This window comes from Thamnophis sirtalis, unplaced genomic scaffold (assembly GCF_051295495.1).
Source record: "Thamnophis sirtalis isolate CommonGarterSnake01/CBP01778 unplaced genomic scaffold, rThaSir2_p1.2 scaffold_1, whole genome shotgun sequence".
In the NCBI taxonomy this organism is placed as follows: Eukaryota; Metazoa; Chordata; class Lepidosauria; order Squamata; family Natricidae; genus Thamnophis; species Thamnophis sirtalis.
Window position 1 is genome coordinate 170,893,694 of NW_028261381.1, and position 22,439 is coordinate 170,916,132.

The window sequence follows — 22,439 nt, forward strand, 5'->3', positions numbered from 1 at the left end:
TTTTGGTTGCTTCCCCCCACCCCCAATTTCTTTTTTTCCTACCTGGTGTCCGAAACTCCCCTCCCCACCCACCTCTTCCTCCCGTAGATGATCTGTTGTGCACGGACGGCCGCTTCTCAGGCCGCCACCTTTCCTCGAATTGCCGTTCCCACGGGTTTCTCAGAAACCTCCCTCCCATCCGTGCTTCCGTCTTTGCAGTGAGGCACCAGGGGAGGGCAAGGGAGGGTGAAGAAGGGAGGCAGAAGTGGGAGAAGGTTTTGCAATAATAAACTTGGGTGTTTTTGAGCTGGAGGCATGGATAACGCGTAATCCAGCCGGCCTCCTTTCCTCCCTCCCTCCCCCCCCCTTTTCTCCTTTTGCTGACGTTTTTGCAGAGGCGAAGGAAGAGGAGATGGGGGGGGGGGTTGGTTGCTGATCCGCGCATTGACAGGAAGCAAGGAGTTGTGCAGAAGGGTGATTTGCTGTCAACGAGGAGGAGGCGAGACAGGTCCTTTTCTCGGTGTGCGTGTGCTTTGTTTTCGGAAGCCGGGGGTTGCCATCTGGCACCTTTCTGAGGGCTCTGTGCATCATCTGCGGTCCTCCATCTCTTGTGTCCTTGCTTGTCGTGCGTCCTTTGCTGTCCCTCCATCTCTTGGGTGTTTCGGTGCTGCTGAAGGATGTGGCGTCCTCCATGAGATCTCCCATTAGGGGACTGGAGGCTAAAACATTGCAGGGACTGGGGATGTCTAGTTTAATGAAAAGAAGGACCAGGGGTGGACATGATAGCTGTCTTCCAGGGGCCTCTGCCACAGAGAAGAGGGAGTCAAGCTTTCCTCCAAAGCACCTGAGGGTAGAACAAGAAGCAATGGGTGGAAACTAATCAAGGAGGGAAGCAACCTAGATCTAAAGGAGAAATTTCCCGACAGTGAGAATAATTAATCAGTGGAACAGAAGTTGCCTCCTGAAGTTGTGAATGCCCCAACACTGGAAGTCTTTAAGAAGATGTTGGATAGCCATTTGTCTGAAGAGGTGTAAGGTTTCCTGCCTAAGCAGGGGGTTGGACTAGAAGACCTCCAAGGTGCCTTCCAACTCTGCTATTCTATTCTATTCTATTCTAACTAGCCATTTGCTGGGTGCATGTAGGGGTGCATGTAGAATACTGGGAGTTGAAGTCCGCCAATCATAAAGGGACTTTAATTCCCTGGTCTAGGAAGACAATTTTGAGCAGGGGGTTTGTATTTTCTTGAACACTTTATTTTATTTATTTTATTTATTAAAGTCGTTTGTCACCAATCTCACTGCATCAAGGCAAGTCTGGACACAACACAGCAGCTTTAAGATCTGGGCGATGCGTCTCTTAGTTTGATTGTTATGTCAGCAGTGCAACCAAAGGCAATCTGAAATAATAAATCATATTAATTAATACATGGGTACATTTGCTTTTCATAGCAAACAAGGAAGCGTTCCCACAGACCCACTAGAGTGCTGAAGCCCCCTGTCTCCTTAAGAAAGGACCAAGAAATCTTAAAACATGTTTTCAGGTCCAGGTAGTCCTTGACATACGACCACATTGGAGCCTTCCCATTACAGTTGTAGGTCGCGACAGTCATAAAACCGGGTCAGTCCTGTGACCAACTTGATTTACAATTTTTTTTTTGTGGCAGTGAAGCAAATGCTGCAGTCATAAAGCAAATGGCCACCGTCGTTAAGTGAACCTGTGGTTCACTATGAGTGAAGTTTTGTTGAACCGTGAAAGTTCAGTGTCGGGTTTTTGGAAAGAACATTCTAAAACAGTCACATTACCACTGGGCATTGCAAATGGGTATAAATGTGGCTCTGTTGAGTGCCCAAACTTTGGTCGTGGATGGAGTCTGACCGTCTAAAACAGTGTTTCTCAACCTTGGCAACTTGAAGATGTCCGGACTTCAACTCGCTGGCTGGGGAATTCTGGGAGTTGAAGTCCAGACATCTTCAAGTTGCCAAGGTTGAGAAACACTGGTCTAAAACTTTGAGTAGTAAATTCCTTTTTTTCAGATCAGCGGTGATTTCTAAATATCACTGAGTGGACAGTCATAAATCAAGGACTGCTTCTATAGCATTTGCAAGTGTAGTGTTGTAACTGCAGTAACTTAAGGTTTATTTATTAATTTAATTTGATCTAATCCTGCACCGAGTAGCACTAATTTCCATCTACCACTTGTCTTGGTGGGGTTCCGGAAATAGCTTTGTGCCCTGTTGAAACTCCCGGCTTAAAAATCAGCCACCTGATCTAACCACTCCACCTGCTGTTCTCTTTTCCAGGTAAACGACTTCCTGTCCGGGAGGTCCCCCCTGACCCTTGCCCTGCGGGTGGGCGATCACATGATGTTTGTCCAGCTGCAGCTGGCAGCTCAGCAAAACAGCGGGCAGCTCCAGCACCGCCACGTGATTGCCGGCCGCGGAGAACAAGCTGGAGGCGCCACAGCCCCCGCGCCGGCGCCGGCGGCCGGACCAGCTGCCTCCAGTTGCCGCACCCTGCCTGGGAGCACTCCCGCCTCCTCCCCTACTTTTGCCCGGCTCCCTACGGCGCCCGCTTGCCCGCCAAGCCCCGTGCCCAGTCCTGCTGCTTCTCCGTCGCCAATGCAGACTATGCCTCTCTACTGTACCACCGCTAACCCGACCCCCGTCACGGCAGGGATGTTCCACTCCCATGGGACCAGCGCACAGACGGTCAACGGAGGCGGGAGTGGCAGCGTCGTGTCTTCGTGTTCAGAGGTCAGTCCTGGAGTGCTTTGCTGGGTGTTGAAACCAACGAGGGTGGGGCATGAGCAGAAAAGACTGAAGCCGGACTTTGGGGTGTGGAGTCCTGACCCCTGGGAGCTTTTAAGGCACCAGACTAGAACCCAGGCAAAAGAGTTCTAGTTCAGCCTTAAGCATGAAAGTGAAATAGGTGACTTTGGGCCAGTCACCAGGAGACAGCGAGTTCTAGTTTGACCTTAGGCCTCAAAACTCTCTGGGTGACTTTGGGCCAGTCACCAGGAGACAGCGAGTTCTAGTCTGACCTCAAAACACTGGGTGACTTTGGGCTCATCACCAGGCGACGGAGAGTTCCAGTTCAGCCTTCAGCATGAAAAGTCAAATAGGTGACTTTGGGCTAGTATAAGGAGACAGCGAGTTCTAGTCTGACCTTAGGCCTCAAAACTCTGGGTAATTTTGGGGTCATCACCAGGAGACAGAGAGTTCTAGTTCAGCCTTAGGCATGAAAAGTCAAATGGGTAACTTTGGGCCGGTCACCAGGAGACAGAGAATACTAGTCGAACCTTAGGCCTCAAAACTGTCTGGGTGACTTCGGGCCAATCACCAGGTGAACTGTGAGTTCTAGTCCCATCTTAGTCATGAAAGCCAGCTGGTTGACTCTCAGCCCAGCCCACTTAAAAAGTGGTTGTTGCGAGGAAAATAGGAAGAGGAAGTAGGTTGGACATGTTTGGCACCTTGAATTATTTCTAAAAAATAATAAATAAAACAGATCACAAGGTTTAGAATTGGTCATTAAGTCTCCTTCCACCCTCCCGGGAATCAAGAAAATAATATGTACATGCATTGGGAGATTTCTGCTATGGACAATTGAGAGGCATTGCCTTCTGGATTTTTAAAAAGGCTCAGTGGTTTTTTTTTATCATTAGTGGCTGTAGGGCAGAGCAGAGAAGGAACTGGGGCCAGAATCAGGGAGAATCTTCCTGTGTTTCTTAGCTTTTTATCTCATGAGAAAGTTGGAGCAGCTTTATTATTACTATTTTTAAAATATGTATATGCTGCCCATCTCATTACCAAGTGATTTTGGGCAGCAAGCTCCCCTCACTTCCTGCACTGTAGCCCCACTGTAAGCCTAGGCATCTTGGCTTTTTATATGGGTTATTCCTACAAATATTATCTGGTTCAGAAATCACTTTCTAATCCAGGTTCTTGAATACACATAGTATTTTTTTTATAATCTCCCTGCTATTGATCCAGGGAGATGCATAGCTGGGCATTGCTCTTTGTCAATTGTGTGGTCTATATCAGTGTTTCTCAACCTTGGCAACTTGAAGATGTCCGGACTTCAACTCCCAGAATTCCCCAGCCAGCGAATGCTGGCTGGGGAATTCTGGGAGTTGAAGTCCGGACATCTTCAAGTTGCCAAGGTTGAGAAACACTGGTCTATATAACTGTATGCTTGGTTAAGTCTGCCTTTTCAAACCCGGCGTGTTAGAACGGCAGCTCCACCATTCCCAGAATTCCTCAGCCTGGCAGCCATTTTAGAAGGCTGCCTCAGAATTCTGGGAAATGCAGTCCCAATCTGTCAGGAAGGCACCACCATATTCGATTGGGTTGGGGATGGCCACGTTGATGATTGCCATTCTCCAAACCTTGTAAGTTTGTAGAAAAGAGCCTTCCCCATAATTTATTTATTTATGAGCCACGGTGGTGCGGTGGTTAGAGTGCAGTACTGCAGGCTACTACTGCCGGCTGCCTGCAATTTGACGGTTCAAATCCCACCAGGCTCAAGGTTAACTCGGCCGTGCCATCCTAAAATGAGGACCCAGATTGTTGGAGGCAATAGGCTGACTCTGTAAACCGCTTAGAGAGGGCCGTAAAGCACTGTAAAGCGGTATATAAGTACTATTGCTGTTTATATAAAATTCATTTGCCGCCCATTTCTTATCCAACAACTCTGCTACTTGGTCCTTTTCCACGGGAGTTTGAGGACTGAAACCTTTCACTTACAAAGGAAAATCGATCCGGAGGGAGGAGGAAAAAACAAAGAGTAACCTTTGTTTCTAGAAATGACTTTCCGGCAAGGAAGAGCAACATTAGGTTCCTCTCCAGAGGACTCAGAGGAGGGGAGCCTCGTGAAGATGCTGTCCTTAAAGATGACCTTTGCAAGGTTTCTGGTTTTCCCAGGGATAGGAGAGAGCAGGAAGATTGGCTTTTGGGGATTATGGCACCTTGTCTGAAAAAGCAATAGCAATAGCAATAGCAATAGCAATAGCAGTAGACTTATATACCGCTTCATAGGCCTTTCAGGCCTCTCTAAGCGGTTTACAGAGAGTCAGCATATTGCCCCCAACAATCTGGGTCCTCATTTTACCCACCTCGGAAGGATGGAAGGCTGAGTCAACCCTGAGCCGGTGAGATTTGAACCGCTGACCTGCTGATCTAGCAGTAGCCTGCAGTGCTGCATTTAACCACTGCGCCACCTTGGCTCAACAAAAGGGTTGGGGTCTCACGAGTCCTCCCGTCCATCCTTGTCCCTGCTTAGCATCTGTTTTTTTTTTTGCTTTTGCAGGTAGACTGCACCTCAAGAAGTAAAAGTTCGCCCAGCAGCAGCCCTTCTCAGGCCTCTCGGACCCGGAAACACGGCGCCGTGATAGAAAGCTTTGTTAACCACGCCCCTGGGGTTTTTTCGGGAACGTTTTCTGGTACGTCTGCATTACATTTCTCTGTCTGCCCCATCAGAGGACATATGGGTAGAAGGGAATACATGCTCTGATTGGATTAGTGTTAACCATGCCAATTTTAAGATAGGTGGACTTCAACTCCCAGAATTCCCCAGCCAGCAAAGCTGGCTGGGGAATTCTGGGAGTTGAAGTCCACCTATCTTACAATCACCCAGATTGAGAAATACTGGATTAGATAAAAGATATCAATGAAATTTCCAATACTTGTCTGGGTTGATATTCTCCCAGGAAATGCAGCAAACATATCTGATGGATTTATCCTTATTTTAAGCTAAATGCCTTTTTTTTTTTTTTTTGGCTTTTCACCTCCCCCAGCCTGTGGAACTCGCTGTTGATGGCTGCAGACCTCGTTCAGCTTGTAAAAAAAATACATCATGGCTAATGGTCACTAGTCCTAAAGCAGTCAGTAATCAAACAGCCCCTTAGGGGTTTCAAAACTATCTTTTCATCCTGTTTTTTTTTTTAAAGAAAAACTTTTCCTGCAGCTAAAGTCTGAATCATAAGAGAATGCACTTGGCTTTAAAAAGAATTTTAAAAAATTGCATGTATTGCCTTCTGTTACAAAAAGTTGAATAATAGCCTTGAAGGAGGGTCAGCACACTGCGGCCCCTGGGCCAAATCCAACCTGCCCCCCGTTTTTATGTCGCTGTGTGTGGTGTGTGTGTGTCTGTGTGTAATATCAAACCCAAATCTCAGCTGAATTCCCAGGACACAAGGGGGCGGGGCTTATGGGTGAGAGCAGCCTATCAGCAGACTCCTTGCTGGAGGGTTGGTCTTGCCCAAGGACTGGCATGTTCCTTGGCCTGCCAGCTGTGCTTGCAGATGTGAAGGAAGGGCAGGATCTGGCTCCTTAAAGAGAAGAAAGTTTGCTGATCCTTCCCCCTACAGGACTAGCAGGCTTGTTGGAAAAGCCGCGAGAGATATTAAACATTTTGAAAAAGTCTCACTGCAACATATAGCGGTGTGTGTGTGTGGACTTCAACTTCCAGAATTCTCCAGCCAGCTATGCTACGCTGGCTGGACCTATGCTGGCTGGAGAATTCTGGGAGTTGAAGTCCACACACACCTTCAAGTGCCTATGGTTGAAAAACACAGCTATAAACCAATACTGCTTCCCGCAATAGATTTTAAGCACTGCTATAACCTTCCCTACACCCTGCAGGCACTTTGCACCCCAACTGCCAAGACAGCAGCGGCCGGCCGCGTCGAGACATCGGCACCATCCTGCAGATCCTCAATGACCTCCTGAGTGCCACGCGGCACTACCAGGGCATGCCCCAGTCGCTGACGCAGCTGCGGTGCCAGACGCAGTGCTCCTTGTCTACCCCTTCCCTGGATCTCAACAACCACACTACCTCAGAAAGAACGGCAGCTGCTGCTAACCAGCCCTTGCACTTGGGGGTCCAGTGCCCGAGCCAAGCAGCCACCTGCAAGCCCACCGGTGAGTTCACAAACCTGTTTTGGGGGTCCTTTTCCTTGTGTACCCCTTTCCCACCTTTCTCAGTCCTCCAGAGAAGCGGAGAAACAAGCTGTTTTCTGCAGACTGGTCTCTGAGCAGCCTAGAAAGTCCTTCCGGTGGGTGGGGCTTGGGGGACGGGTCTTATTCTTGGGGGAGGGTCTGGTTCATGGGAGGGGCATGTGTAAAGGGGGCAGGGTCAATAATGGCTTGGGATTGGGACTGTCCCAGAGGTGGGTTCCTACCAGTTTGGCTGAACTGGTAGTGATTTGGTGGCCTGGGTCGCTGGAACCGGCAGAGACCCAGGTCTGCCATGCCCCCGAACTGGTTCTCCTACGGGGCCGCCATTTTGATTTTCGGTTCTGTGCATGCGCAGAACAATTGTAATTGCACAAAAAAAATTTTTTTAACGTTTTGCGTATGCAAAATATTTGCACACACTGAACCGGCAGCAATGCCAGGAGCAACCCACCCCGGGACTGTCCTAATTCTTCAGGAGTTTAGCGCAGCATCAATGGAATATCCAGTATTATTCTTGTTACAGTATTATATGTATTCCTCGACTTACGACCATTCGTTTAGCAACTGTTCAGAGTTACGATAGTACTGAATAAAGTGACTTATGACTGTTCTTCATGTTTAACTGTCACAACATCCCCTGATCAGAATTCAGGCAGTGGCCTCGACTCATATGTTCCCCATTTATTTATTACATTTTAAGCCATTCCTCTCACCCTGAAAAGTAACTCTGGGTGGCTTATAATTAAGATCAATCTTCCCAGCCAATGTTTCCCCCAGGGAAGCCAGATTCACTAAAAAAAAATGTAAAATTGGGTGTGACTCACTTAATGTCTGTCTCACTTGTTGACCAGAGTTGTGGTATTCCAATTATGGTCATAAGTTGAGGATTAGCAGGATTATTATTTGTAGTACTTTTAAAGTAGTTGTTGTTAAGTTGTTTTCATGTAATAAATTGTTTGGGGGTCGATGAAGGGGATGAACTTGGGTGCATGTAGAGTTGGGGGGGAAAAAGAGTTTGGGGAATCCTGATTTAAAGAGAGGCTGATTTAAGTTGGCACTTTTATCTGTTTGTTGCCAGTCGTGTTTGGAGTCCTGCGTTTGGATTTCCAGCACCGTGATGTTGGGCAACGGGGAAGAATAGACTCTGCCAAAGAAACTTAAGTTGCAGTGAACTTTTCTGAATGATTTAATTGGATTCGTATGTTGAATTCCTCAGGCAGAGTAGAATTGGAGTGATTGGTTGTTATTCATCCAGAAAAATTGTCTGAAAGGCGGAAAAAGAGGGCTTCCCTCTGTATAAGCCCGTGTTACTCCTGATGTAATGTGGTTTTTTTTCCCCTTGATGTGAGCTGTTTTAATTCTTTGCCAAAGAAGTTTATGGTTGGGGTTTTTTGGGGGGGGGGGGAATCTAAAAAACGCCAGGAAGTGCCAGTTATTACCAGCGCTGCAGGATGCCCTGAAGGAGGAAGGGAACTCAGTAAACCAGTGGTTCCCAAACTTGGCAACTTTAAGACTTGTGGACTTCAACTCCCAGAATTCTCCAGCCAGCTGGAGAATTCTGGGAGTTGAAGTCCACAAGTCTTAAAGTTGCCAAGTTTGGGAACCACTGCAGTAAACCATAGATTGCTTATCACCATGATACATTCATGAGGAGGTGGCTGATTGCCTTAGCCACCATGAACATTTGTGAGAATGGCAACAAGCAGTAGGTGCACTTTATATCAGTGTTAGCGAATCTTTTCAGCACCACGTGACAAAACGGGAGTGCGTGTGTGCCAGAAACTGGAAGAGCGGACGGCTCCGGGAAGATGATCTTCCGGTTTCCAGTGCACCACCTAGTTCTTCAATTTCTTGCGCGCATATGCACTCGGTAGCTGCTCTTTCGGTTTGGAGACCAGTTGGCTGGCGTGCCGGAACCCGGAAGAGCAACGGGCGATGGCTCGCGCACCCGGAGAGATGGCTCTACGTGCCACTTGCGGCACGCGTGCCATAGGTTCGTCATCCCGGCTGTCTGAAATGAGCCAATAGGATTCCTGACTGCACAGTAGTGGAATATTGCAAATTATATGGGGGTATACTTCAGCTGCAGCTTGAAAAATTAATGATAAGGGCTATGAGGAATTAGGACTAATTTTTCCAGAGGTATGACCCCATTCTCGGGATCCTCGAATGGGTATTGCATCAATCCCATTCCTGGAAAATAGCAATCCGCCTCCGCAGGTTCTCAACAACCGAGTCTTTTTTCTCAAGCATACAATTAGCTTTCTTCCCGCCAGGAGTAGGTGTGGCAGGATACAACCCTGTGAGGTAGGATCGTTTGTGATTTAAGCCACGTGATCTTGGTCTCCTAGATCGGCTTGTCTAGTTCCTCTGTGTAACGTTTCTCCACCGTGGCAACTTGAAGATGTCTGGACTTCAACTCCCAGAATTCAAGTGTGCTGGCTGAGGAATTCTGGGAGTTGAAGTCCAGACGTCTCCAAGTTGCTAAGATTGAGAAATACTGTCTTGGATGGATGAAATATTATTGTTTGTGGCTTTTAAGTATAGGCGTTTTTATGCTTGTTTGCTTTGTGGGTGTTGTGGCATATGTGTCAAGAGTGTCTTGCTTCGGTCCCTACCCTAACCCTACCCCAACTGTCAGCTCTTCCTGCAGGCGTGCAAAGCCTCCACCCCATAATCCACTCTAGCCCAAAATGCAACAAAGGAGCTGTGAAATCAAAGCAGACCTAACATTTCCTTCAAGATCAGCCCAAGACTTCCTCCTCTTTATCTGATTGGCCTTGGCTGAAGTCCAAAAGCCCGGCCTGGGGGTTGATTAGTTCTTGGGAAAGGAGGCCACCAGGAAATTTCAAAACTAGATTTCCTGCTGAGGAATGAAAATCTTCCTCCTCTATATCACTTGCCGAGAAAAACGGCTAGAATATGTTTGTTCTTGTAGTCAGGAATTAAATGTGACTTATATGTGGTGTGAACTCAGATATTAAAATAAATCCTGGTTTAAAGCGGTGTTTCTCAACTCAATTCGCAAATCCCAGAATTCCCCAGCCAGCGGTTTAGAACCACACCTGAGCTCTGTCTCTAAATTTTTTGCAACTATCTAAGGCAGGGGTGTTCAAAAGTGGGAACTTTTAAGATTTGTGGACTTCAACTCCCAGAATTCCTCAGCTGACAGTTCCCAGGTTTCGACACTCCTGATCTATCAATCTAATAAGACCTGGGTCACTGGCACCCTGAAGCATAATGGAACAATAGGTTATCTATTTGCTTTTGCTAATAGATGGCATTAACCCATTGCCTGCCCAAGAGACCTTGAATTTTTCTTCCCTCAAGACATTTGATTACTGTTTTATCAACTTTGAATTTGCATATGTAAATAGACTGCCTGTTGCTTAGGGGAGAAGTGATAGCAGGATTACAGTGTGCAAATACTTTTCACATATACAAACACACTCATCGAATATTGGTCAAGGACTCCCAACATTCCTTCACTGATATTCAATGGGTGTGTTTGTATATGTGAAAACTTTAGAATAACAGAGTTGGAAGGGACCTTGGAGGTCTTCTAGTCCAACCCTCTGCTTAGGCAGGAAACCCTACACCATTTTAGACAAATGAATATCCAACATCTTCTTAAAAAATGTCCAATGTTGGAGCATTTTAAATTGCTGTTTTTTATTTTATTTTTGTATCCCCTCCCCTTTTTATTGTTAGCCACCCTGAGTCTCTCGGGAATAGGGCGGCATACAAACCAAATCAAATCAAATCAAAATCAAATCACAACTTCTACAGGCAAGTTGTTCCACTGATTAATCGTCCTCACTGTCAGGAAATTCCTCCTTAGTTCTAAGTTGCTTCTCTCCTTGATTAGTTTCCACCCATTGCTTCTTGTTCTACCCTCAGGTGCCTTGGAGAATAGTTTGACTCCCTCTTCTTTGTGGCAGCCCCTGAGATATTGGAAGACTGCTATCATGTCTCCCCTAGTCCTTCTTTTCATTAAACTAGACATACCCAGTTCCTGCAACCGTTCCTCATGTTTTAGCCTGCAGTCCCCTAATCCTCTTTGTTGCTCTTCACTGCACTCTTTCTAGAGTCTCCACATCTTTTCTACATCGTGACGACCAAAACTGGATGCCGTATTCCAAGTGTGGCCTTACCAAGGCATTATAAATTAGTATTAACACTTCCCCGTGATCTTGATTCTAGTCCTTTTCCCATTCATACTTCCCTCCCCTCCTCTGCGTGAGTGAGTGTGTGCATCTTTTCCAATGGAAGTGGAATACGGGTTTTATTTTTATTTTTTATTTTCCTTGGTATGGTGTGAGTTTGTGAATAGAGAGGCAAGTGAGTAATAATAAAGATGCATTTGGTTGATAACAGGCAGGGTCATAAAGCTTTTGCAATCAAAATCTCCTTTTGAGGTTCCTTGATATCGGAGGCTGAGTCCGAAAGAAAGTATGGGAATTGTGATGCCAGCCTACATTAAGTTGGAGAAGTTAATGTGTTCAAAAGATTTGCACATCTAAATCCATCTCAATGGCTACTGTCAATGGCTATTGATTCAGTTTTGGATCTATCTGGTTTGAAAAAACATGAACTGCATTTAGTTCATGTTTAGCATTTATACGTTTTAGTGCTCTGAACACAGTGTTGTTCCACTGTGGCAGCTTAAAGATGGGTGGACTTCAACTCCCAGAATTCTCCAGCCAGCTGGCTGGAGAATTCTGGGAGTTGAAGTCCACCCATCTTCAAGTTGCTACGGTGGAGCAACACTGGTGTAGATTCATACCATCAAATTGGTTTTGTCTCTTATGGGTCCATTAGTCTTCACATCATGTGTCCAAAGTAGACTAATTTGAGCCTGGTCTTTGGTGCTCCAAGTGCGAATTCTGTATGGATTTGTTTGATGATCTATAGCGGGTGTCGGCCACCTCCAGCTCCAGAGCCGCATTCGTCCCCCTGCTGTGGCTCCCTGTTGGATGAACCCATCACTGGCTGGCCCTGCCCCACGCCCTCCCCTTCCAGTCACTCCTCGCCTGGCCTGAGAGAGAGAGACAGAGATGAGAGAGAGAGGGAGAAAAAGAGAGAGAGAGAAAGAGACAGAGAAGGAAAGAGAGAGAGACACACACACACCTGTTTCCCACAGAAAACTATGAGAGCCACAAAACCTGGGTAGGCGTGGCTGGGGTGTGTGTCATGTGACTGAGTGGGATTGAGTGATGTGGAGTTGGCCACACCCACCCAGGTTTTGATGCTCCCCATGTGGGAAACGGGTCCTAATGGCTATTTGAGTGTTTTAAGGTTGCAGCTCTATAGTGTTCCTAGGCATCTTCTCCTACTCCAGATTTCAAAACCTACCTGCCTGTTTCAGAATCCAACTTTAGCCTCTGTGGTGTGTCAGAGGAAGAACAAATAACACTTGCATGATTCCAAATATCTTTTCAACTATTCTACTCACCCATCCTAAAGTGGCCCAGGTTGAGAAAACAACACGTTAACGCTACATGGCTTGCAACCCCTCATTTAATGAACATTCAAAATTACAACCGTAACCCGTGATGTGACCAGTCCTCTGACTTAACGACCGTTTCTAATTTCTTGCCGTCAAATTATCAACATTTGGCTGCCTGGCGAACCAACTTGTCCTTTTTTTGGCAGTTTTCAGCACTGTGGGGCTCATGTGGTCTCTAAATGTGACCTTCCCAGCCCACTTCCAAGAAGCAGAGTCAATGGGGGAAGCCAGATTCGCTCAATAACCATGCGATTCCCTTAGCAGGAGAAACGTGGCAAAAAAAATTAAAGGTCATAAAATCGAGGAGTGTGCAGCAGCAGCCAAAAAAAGCCAATGCAATCCTAAATTGCATTAACAGAGGGATGCAATCAAGATCAAGTGAGGTACTGATACCACTAGTAAGGCCACACCTAGAGTATTGCATCCAGCTTTGGTCACCACACTATAAAACAGATACGGAGACTCTAGAAAGAGTGCAGAGAAGAGCAACAAAGATGATTAGGGGACTGGAGGCTAAAACATATGAAGAACGGTTGCAGGAACTGGGCATGGCTGGTCTAGTGAAGAGAAGGACCAGGGGAGACAGGAGAGCAGTCTTCCAATATTTGAGGGGCTGCCACATAGAGGAGGGGGTTGAGCTATTTCCCAAAAGCACCTAAAGGCCAGACAAGGAATCATGGATGGAAACTGATGAGGGAGAGATTCAACCTGGAAATGAGGAGAAAGTTTCAGACAGTAGTGAGAACAATCAACCCGTGGAACAGAAGTTTGCCTTCGGAAGTTATGGGAGCTTCATCATTGGAGGCTTCCAAGAAGAGACTGGACTGCCATTTGTCAGAAATCGTGTAGGGTACCCTGCTTGAGTGGTGGCGGGGGTTGGACTAGATGACCTACACGGTCCCTTCGAACTCTGTTAATCTGAGTCTTGGGAATTCTGATCCCAATTGTGATTGTATGTCAAGGACTACCCTGTATTGTGCTGCCCCTCTCCGCCCATAGTGAGAAAAGGGGTTGGGTGAGAAACCCGCAGTGCCGCCTTCCTTTGCCCACATGAATCTGGCCGGATGTTGCAACACACTGCTGGTTTCCAAGGCTATCTGGACTGCCTCGCCCTCTCTCAAGTCAAGGGAGAGATCTTGAGATCCCCTCCCAACCACCTCCCTTGCTTGTGCAACCAGCTGGAGCCAGCGAAGGCCGCAGCCTCTTGCCTGGCTTGCGTCAGAACCTGGCTTAGTGTCGTCCCTTTCTCGGCTCTGCTGTTTCCGCGGCGGGGTCACGCCAACCTACCAACGCTGCCGCGGAGGAGGCCGTCTGCCTTTCAAGGCTGCTCCAAAGAACCGGCAGCCTCCACTTCCCATCCCTTCCTCCCGCCTCCCCGTTTGCTGGGAATTCGCAGCCTTCCTCTCCCCGCCTCCCTCCCCCCTCCTTCCCTTCTCGTGCACCAAAGCCGCCCGACTCCTCGGGCACAGACGCACATCGGCTGAGCTAGGACGTCACCCTCAACGCCTGGGGAGGCTGGCAACCACCGAGGCGCACTCCTTGGCACGGCATTTTTTATTTTATTTTTTGAAAAAAAGCAAAACTCAAGGAGGGAGATGCCCAGCTGAAGAGGGCCAGCAGATGCCACCTGCCTGAAACCCCAAAGCCAACGGTTGCAAGTGGGAGGGGGGAGCCACATTTTTAAATGGGTGTGCTGCGAAGGAAGTGCGGTTGTGTTGCACGCTTCCTTTGCTGTTTCAGCCCCGGGATCTCGAATGCTGCTTAGTCTCTGGTTCCTATCTGTACCCCCACCCCACCCACAGCATTGGGGTGTGTACACACACACACACACACACACACACACACACACACAGACAGTATTTTTCTCTTCCCCAAACAAAGGGCTCCAGAATGAATGGGGAAGGAACGGAAGGAAGCAAGGGAAGGAACCGGAGAAAGGAGGTTTTGAAATCACAAATGCTGCATTGAGCACTTTGCAAAACACACACTGTTTGGGCAGTGTGTCTGCAGCCAAGTTGGAGAGATGCAAAAAAACAGTTCTGGGGTGAGGGAGCGCTCTATACCCGCTCCCTTCATTATATTGCAGGGGGGAGGGTCAGTCCTTGGGGCGAATTTTTCATAGGCACAAAATTAAGGACACAAAGACCCCTTTCTTGTTCTTCTTTCTTTTTTTTTTAAAAAAAAATTCATTCCACGCTTTGTTTACTGGTGTCTCCTTTCCACTGCTTGTATCCCGCAGAGGAAAGTAAGTAAGTATGTGCGGAAGAGAGAGACCCTCTCTGAGCATAGGCAGAGTGCGGTGCCCTTCAGCGCGTTCTGAAATGATTTTGATTGCCAAAAAAAGGGAGGGGGATTGCCTGCCAATCATCAGCTACCAAAAAGGGGAATGTTAACATTTCCCAATTAGATATTTACTTGGTAAGAAACAGACAGTGGACCCCATAACTTGTTGACATCCAAATGTGATTTATTACCTGCCTTCCTTCCTCCCTCCCTCAAATATAGCTCATTTATCCCTTCCAGTCCTCCCGTTTAATTTTTTCCTCGGGCCCTTCACCCACCTCTCTTCTCAAGGCTTCACTTTTTTCTTCCAGAAGGTGTTAGATAGAGAGACCTTTGCTCAAAGGTGTGGTTATTTTCATCAGAGTAAGCACTACAGCAATACGGAGGCTTTTCTTGTTGTTAGTTGCATCAGACCCATCGCAACGCTATGGAACTCTAACGTTCCTCCAGGCCTTCCTGTCCTCTACCATCCTCTGGAGTCCATGTAAGCTCAGGCCAACTGCTTCGGTGACTCCATCCAGCCACCTCCTTCTCTGTCGTCCCCTTCTTCTTTTGCCCTCCATCGTTCCCAGCATGAGGCTCTTCTCCAGGGACCCCTTCCTTTTCATTAGGTGGCCAAAGTCTTTGAGTTTCCTCTTCAGGATCTGGCCTTCTAAAGAGCAGTCAGGGTTGATCTCCTCTAGGACTGACCGGTTGGATGGCCTTGCAGTCCAAGGGACTCAGTGCAGGAGTCTTCTCCAGCACCAGAGCTCAAAGGCCTCCATTCTTTGGCACTCAGCCTTCCTTATGGTCCAACCTTCACAGCCACACATTGCAACTGGGAAAACCACAGCCTTGACTAGATGCACTTTTGTCTTTGGGGAACCCCAAATAAAGAGGCTTTTCTTTATTCGAAATGCCAGACATTTGCACTCTGTGTGCAAAATGAGAGGAATATCCCCCAGTTTTGCTTCAATAAACTACACGTAACCTTCGACATAACGACCACAGTTGGGACCGGCTCTTCTGCCACTAAGGGATGCAGTTGCTATGTTAGGCCCCTGGTGAGAAGAGTTACAGAAATGTACAGACCAGGGGTCTTTGGATCCAAATCCTGCAAAATACAGAAGAGGGAGTGAAGGAACAGGCAGAAGAACACACGAATCGGTGTGTTTATCCATGGGCTTTATCCATTTGTTTTGCACACTTAGGGATGGGGGAAGGGTCCTCCCAGAAAAGAGACGCCCGGGAGAGGATTGCACTCGGTGGTGTGCAAAGGCCTGGAATGTTTTTCTGCTTGCTTGGAGGAGTGTAAAAATGCTTGGAATGGATGTAGAAAAAGATTTGACAAAGCGAAGGGCCTGGCCCAATGGTGGGTGGTTGATTTGGAGGAGAGGGCTGTAGCTGCAGAGGACTGGTGGGAACGTTTTGTAACAGTTCTGAGAATCTGAGCTGGTCAGGATTATTTCAAATCAGGAAGAGAATTATTCTCTCAGAATAACAGAGTTGGAAGGGGCCTTGGAGGTCTTCTAGTCCAACCCCCCGCTCAGGCAGGAAACCCTACACCATTTCAGACAAACAGCTATTCAATCTCTTCTTTAAAATCTCCAGTGTTGGAGCACCCGCAACTTCTGGATTCAAGTTGTTCCATTAATTAATTGTTCTAATTATTACTCAGATTATGCTCTTTTTTTCTCTGTTTTGGGATGGTTTCTAACTCTTAACATTTGGCTCAACTTTACGCTGATCTTTGGCTATAATAAATATTTGAACTGAATACAGTTCAGTTCAACTGATTGATTCTATTTGAGAGTCATCGGCTTACATGTGCAGTAGGGGCCTACTTTAGTGTTCAAAAGCATGATGGGAATGGGTGTTCAAGGCACTTGAACTCTGGACATTTAAATATCGCTGCTGCTGCTGTTATTCCATTGCTGTACTAATTTTCCAAAGCAATTGGACCCTCTCAATTTCCCGAGGATGCCACAGTGTTTCCCAACCTGACTATTTCTCAGATGCTTGGACTTCAACTCCCAGAATCCCCCAGTCAGATGGGCCACGGCTGAGAATTCTGGGAGTTGAAGTCCATTCCCCGCCCAATTTGGGAACACTACATGACAGAGCCAGATTAAGACTGAGGAGATGCTGGTTCAAATCCTCCCGTCCACCTTAACTGGGGGAAACCTTCAGCCTGGCAGAGTCTCATCCTGGCCTACCTTGCAGGCTTGTGGTGGATGCCAAAGGAAATTAGAGATCTATTCCTAGAGTTTCTTGGTGGGGGGGGGGGAGAAAAAAAAAGCTATCCAATTAAAGCCGAGGTGGGGAGCAATGGCCTCTTTATGACTTGTAGACTTCAACTCCCAGAATTCCTGAGCCAGCATAGCATAGTATAGCAGCCTCAGGAATTCTGGGAGTTGAAGTCTACAAGTCATGGAAGAGCCATCGGTCCCCACCCCTGAATTAAAATGTCGATGGAGAGAATGAATCCCCTCTTACAACATTTTCCTCACTCTGCCCACCCAGTCAGGTTTTTCTTGTGGTCTCTTCGGGTGAATTCCTCCAAAATAAATGCCACCTCCAGCTTCTATCCTGCCTGTCACCCGTAGTGCAGATTAAAAATGCCCTTCTACGCTTTAGGGCATGAGATCAGCTAGTTAATTCTCAACATGCATGGCTACTTTTCGGCCTTCAAAAGCTGGCACCGCCTGGCCTTCCTCTCACATGCGTGTTTTCCTCCTTTTTCCTGATTCCAGGGCCCATCACAAATGCCCATTCTGACATTACTTTTTCTTTGTCACTCCGGGGAGAGAAAACAAGGTTTAAATAACGGCAGAATAAAAAGCAAGCTGCTCTGTGACTTCAGCTTTTAAGCAAATCTGAGGTTTGAATTCAGGTCGCCCTTGACTTATGACCGTAATTGATTCCAAAATTTCTTTTGCCCCATTTTACAGCCTTTCTTACCCCAATGGTTAAGTCAGTGTTTCTCAACCTTGGCAACTTGAAGATGCCCAGACTTCAACTCCCAGAATTCCCCAGCGAATGCTGGCTGGGGAATTCTGGGAGTTGAAGCCCGGACATCTTCAAGTTGCCAAGGTTGAAAAACACTGAGTTCAGTGCATCACTGCCCTTACTAAGTGTGTAACACCATTGTTAAGCGAATCTGGCTTCCCCATTGACTTTGCGTGTCAGTAGGTCGCAAAAGGTGACCTCTGGGACATTGCAACGGTCATAATTATGAATCAGTTGCCAAGCGTCTGAATTTTGATCATTTTGACCATGAGGTTGCTGCAACGGTCTTAAAAGTGGGAAAAATGGTCATAAGTCAGGATTTTTTTAGTGCCGTTGTAACTTTGAAGGGTCATTAGATGAATTGTTAAGTCAAAGGCTACTTTTAATGGCAGAATAAGGAGCGTTGCCCTGTTATTTCTGATTTTGGCTTTTTTTAACCAAAGCCTTTCTGTCTTAAACTCCCTTATTTCAAAAATCTCTCTGTATCTCTCTCTCTCTGTCCGTCTCTCTCTATCTTCTTCTTCTCTCTCTCTCTCTCCATCTCTCTCTCTCCCTCCCTCCCTCCCCCCCTCTCTCTCTCCCTCTTTCTCGCCCTGCGGCCCCTAGGGTCACAGGAGACCCTGCGAAATAAAAGGCCATGGCCAAGACTTATTTGAGTGGGCTCCACTTTTTTCTGTCTCATTTTTTGTAAACGTTCAATTGTTCACCCACCCACAGCCTGCTAAAGCGGGGTGGCGAAGAAGAAGAGGAGGAATTTTCTTTCCCAAAAACGTCCTCTTTTCTTGGGAGCTGGGAATGGAGCAACTTCGGTTTTGTTTAAAAGGGGGGAAGCCATCTAAATCTGAGAAAGGGTCCGGATGAATGCCCAGCACCATTGTTTACCTGCTGTTTCAGCATCCTGACTCTGTTGCCATGGAGACTGACCTAGATGAAGCCCCTCCCATGGCTGAGAGGCCTAGTGGGCCTTTTAAGTGCATGGGAAGGGGAATCTCACGTGACAGACCAGGGCCTTGGGGAAGAAAGTGGCCTGATTTTAACTTAAGTTATCCAATATATTCGGACGCGGTGGCTGAGTGGCTAAGATGCTGAGCTTGTCGATCAGAAAGGTCGGCAGTTCAGCGGTTTGAATCCCTAGCGCCGCGTAACGGAGTGAGCTCCCGTTACTTGTCCCAGCTTCTGCCAACCTAGCAGTTCGAAAGGATGTAAAAATGCAAGTAGAAAAATAGGAACCACCTTTGGTGGGAAGGTAACAGCGTTCCGTGCGCCTTCGGCGTTTAATCATGCTGGCCACATGACCATGGAGACATCTTCGGACAGCGCTGGCTCTTTGGCTTTGAAACACAGATGAGCACGGCCCCCTAGAGTCGGGAACGACTAGCACATACTTGCAAGGGGAACCTTTGCAGAGGAGAGCCGAGGTGGCGCAGTGGTTAAATGCAGCACTGCAGGCTACTTCAGCTGACTGCAGTTCTGCAGTTCAGCTGTTCAAATCTCACCGGCTCAGGGTTGACTCAGCCTTCCATCCTTCCGAGGTGGGTAAAATGAGGACCCGGATTGTTGTTGGCGGCGATATGCTGACTCTGTAAACCGCTTAGAGAGGGCTGAAAGCCCTATGAAGCGGTATATAAGTCTAACTGCTATTGCTATTGCTATTTACCTAAGTATAAGAATCAAGGGGTAAATCTAAGGGCCATTGTAATTTTGAACTGCCACTAAACAAATGGTTGTAAGTCAAGGACTAACTGTAGTCCATTAATTTTTTTTGTCAGTCCTGTGAGTACAAAGTTCAAATGAAGATACCGGGGAGCCCTATATATATATATATAAACCCACTTTTTTCACAGCTGAATGAGTGATCTGATTCCATCTCAACTCTTCCTTTAATAACCTTCGTTTCTCTGTTGTGTCTCTGCTTTTAGGCGACCGCTTGCGGCAGACGGAGAACCGCGCCACCCGTTGCAAAGTGGAACGCCTGCAGCTTTTGATGCAGCAAAAAAGGCTGCGCCGGAAGGCGAGGCGGGACGCCCGAGCCCCTTACCACTGGCTGCCCAATCGAAAATCTGGCCGCAACAGCAGCGTTTCCAGCGAAGGCAGCCTCGATCTGGACTTCGAAGATTCGGTTTGGAAACCCGAAGTCAAAGCGGACATGAAATCCGAATTTGTCGTAGCATAAAAAAATAATAAACCTTGGGTAGGGGGAATGGCATCTTTTGGGGTGGGCAGGGTGGGGCCAAGGGAGTGTTGGAGAAAAAAAAAAGAATCGAAAGACCATTTAGTAGTAATAATAATAATAATAATACATTTTTTGGTCCGCGAAGCAAAGTTTTTGGGTGCTTGAGTCTAACACAAGACTGGATTGCTGTGGATTGCGTTGAGCGGACCTCGTCTTCAGCTGCACCGAAATGGATCAGCCCAGCCTTGGAACCGTATTTTCTATTTTCAAAACACACACACAAAAAACTGTTCTGCTTTTATTTTAAGAACTGAAACAGCTTGGGGGGGTTGCAAAGCAGGCGAGCGAGAGACAATTTGGAAAGCAAGACGGCAAACACACTTCTTGGGGTGGGCTTAACTTTTGATTTCGGAGAGAAGAATCTTCAATGGCTGCCTTAGAAAAAAAAAAATACCTGTAGAGGGAAAAGCCGGACCGATTGATCATGGATTGAACGGAGAGAGAGAGAGAGACAAAAGACTTTTAACCTTCTGACTTCCTAATTTTTACGTTTATCATTGGGGATCGGAAGGCCGAAGAGGAAGGGGCGAACCCACCAACGGTTTGCGTGGGCTGAAAAGCTGCTTCCTCCCCCACCCGAGCATTGACAAAAGGGGGTGTGTGTTTGAAACTTGGAGGCAGGGGGGGCGGGTTTGTCTTGGAACGCTTCCTCCTTTTTTTAAAACAAAAAAAATAATTATTTTTTATTTGGGTGACTTTTGTGTAATGGGAAGCGCTGTGCATTCTTCAGCCTAAGGGAGGGGCCCCAGTAGAGGGTGGGTGGGTAAAAGAAGAAAAAGAAAGAAAAGAAATGAGGGTGTATGCTTGTATGTGTGTTTGCACACCTCTTATCTGTGTGTGTTTCTTTCCCTTCCTGGATATATGTAGCATTTCTGAATTATTCTTGACCTGTCTGATCTCCCTTTAAGACCCCATTGCTCTCCCCTGCCCCTACTCACTTCCAAGGATGTTTTCCGCCACGGGCATTTTAAAGCAATGTGACTCGTGCCAGGGGTGGGGGTGGGGGCTGGGACACCGAAACCCTCAAATTTTGAGGGGAGGGATGGAGGAGTGAGAGGGGATATGGAGTGGGGGACATAGGGTAAAAGAATACCTTATTCCTATCATTTGAGGGCTTCCTCTCTTCGCATTGTACAACGTGAATGCAAGATACTGCAAGTTTTTTTTAAAAGAAAATTCTGTGCATTAAAACGTAAGAGGGGATCCGATTTTGCCTGCTTTTTGTTTTTTGTTTTGTTTTTAAAGAACCAGCGAAGTACGTTACGAGCTAGGCAGAGGGGAAATAAGATTTAAAACCTATCATTCTGTAGCACAGTGTTTCTCAACCTTGGGGACTTTAAGTCCCGTGGACTTCCAACTCCCAGAATTCCCCAGCCAGCATAGCTGGCTGGGGAATTCTGGGAGTTGAAGTCCACGGGACTTAAAGTCGCGAAGGTTAAGAAACATTGCTGTAAGCACCATTAGGCAGCTAGAAAGGCGGGGGGGTTTTTTTTATTAAAAAAAAAAGTTTGCGCTATTTCTGTTTTTGCCAACTGCACCCAAAATCAACCCTAATATTCAATCCCTTTGGTTCTCCCTGTGGCAGAATGCTCACCTGGTCCCCTTTTGTGTTTACCTCATCCATGTGGGTAGCTGCCGAGAGGGTTTTTCAATGCCTCTTTTTAGCCCCTAAAAAGGGCCTTCATCCTTGATCCTGCTTCCCGTATCCTCCATGAAGAGACCCAGGCTTTCTGTCCATGCTCAGAGGCCATTTTGCCCCAAAGCATATACATGCACACGAATACAAACTGCACCCTCTGGTTACAGAGACCAAGTCCTTGTTCTCATCCACTTTTTTTTTTTAAAGGTTTCTGGTTTTTTTAATTTTTAATTAAGGGACACAAAAGTAATGTCTGGAAACTTAAATGCTAGGGTGGTGTGTTTTTTTATTTTAAGTTGCTGATTGACTTATGATCTGAGCCAGTAATTTTTCATAGGCAGTAGAAATTAGTTCTCATTCTTCTTTGCAGACCTAGCAACCACAAGTATGTTTGTGGATATATGTGTGTGTGTGTGTAATTTGAGCTTCAAAGAAAAGACCGTGTGGAGAATAACTTGGGATCATCCATAGATCCAACTTTTGAAATAAAAGATTTAATCCGCCAACTCCCATTTCTGTGGAAACCTAAGGAGGGAGGGTCCCTGGCTAAGCATCTCTGGGTCATGACATGAATATAAACACATGTTTATAAAAATATCACTGCTTTCCCTGAAAAAACGAGGCCAGAGGTTGTAATGGTGACTCATAGCTCGATCTTTGACCAATCATTTTTGACAACCACATTTCCCATGAATTTCTTTCTAGGTTCCCCAACCTACAAATCTAAACTTAGATTTAAACTTAGATTTATGAGAAGAAGAGGTCACAATAACTTCGCTAGATCTCTCTACAAGCAAATAGGCAATTCTTGACTTGCCCGGTGGCCAACATCGTTGGGTGACTCAACCTTCTGG

At 46.8% G+C, this 22,439-nt stretch overlaps 1 protein-coding gene across 1 annotated transcript in view; it reads left to right on the plus strand.

Moving 5' to 3' along the window:
* Nucleotides 1–20,160, plus strand: part of MIDN (midnolin) — a 45,024-nt gene extending 24,864 nt beyond the window's left edge. The window contains 4 exon segments of the mRNA XM_087703289.1: nt 2,281–2,733; nt 5,285–5,417; nt 6,619–6,897; nt 19,633–20,160. Of these exon segments, the coding sequence (XP_087559415.1) occupies nt 2,281–2,733; nt 5,285–5,417; nt 6,619–6,897; nt 19,633–19,886 (1,119 nt within the window). The 3' untranslated portion in view covers nt 19,887–20,160.
* The last annotated feature ends 2,279 nt before the right edge of the window (nt 20,161–22,439 follow it).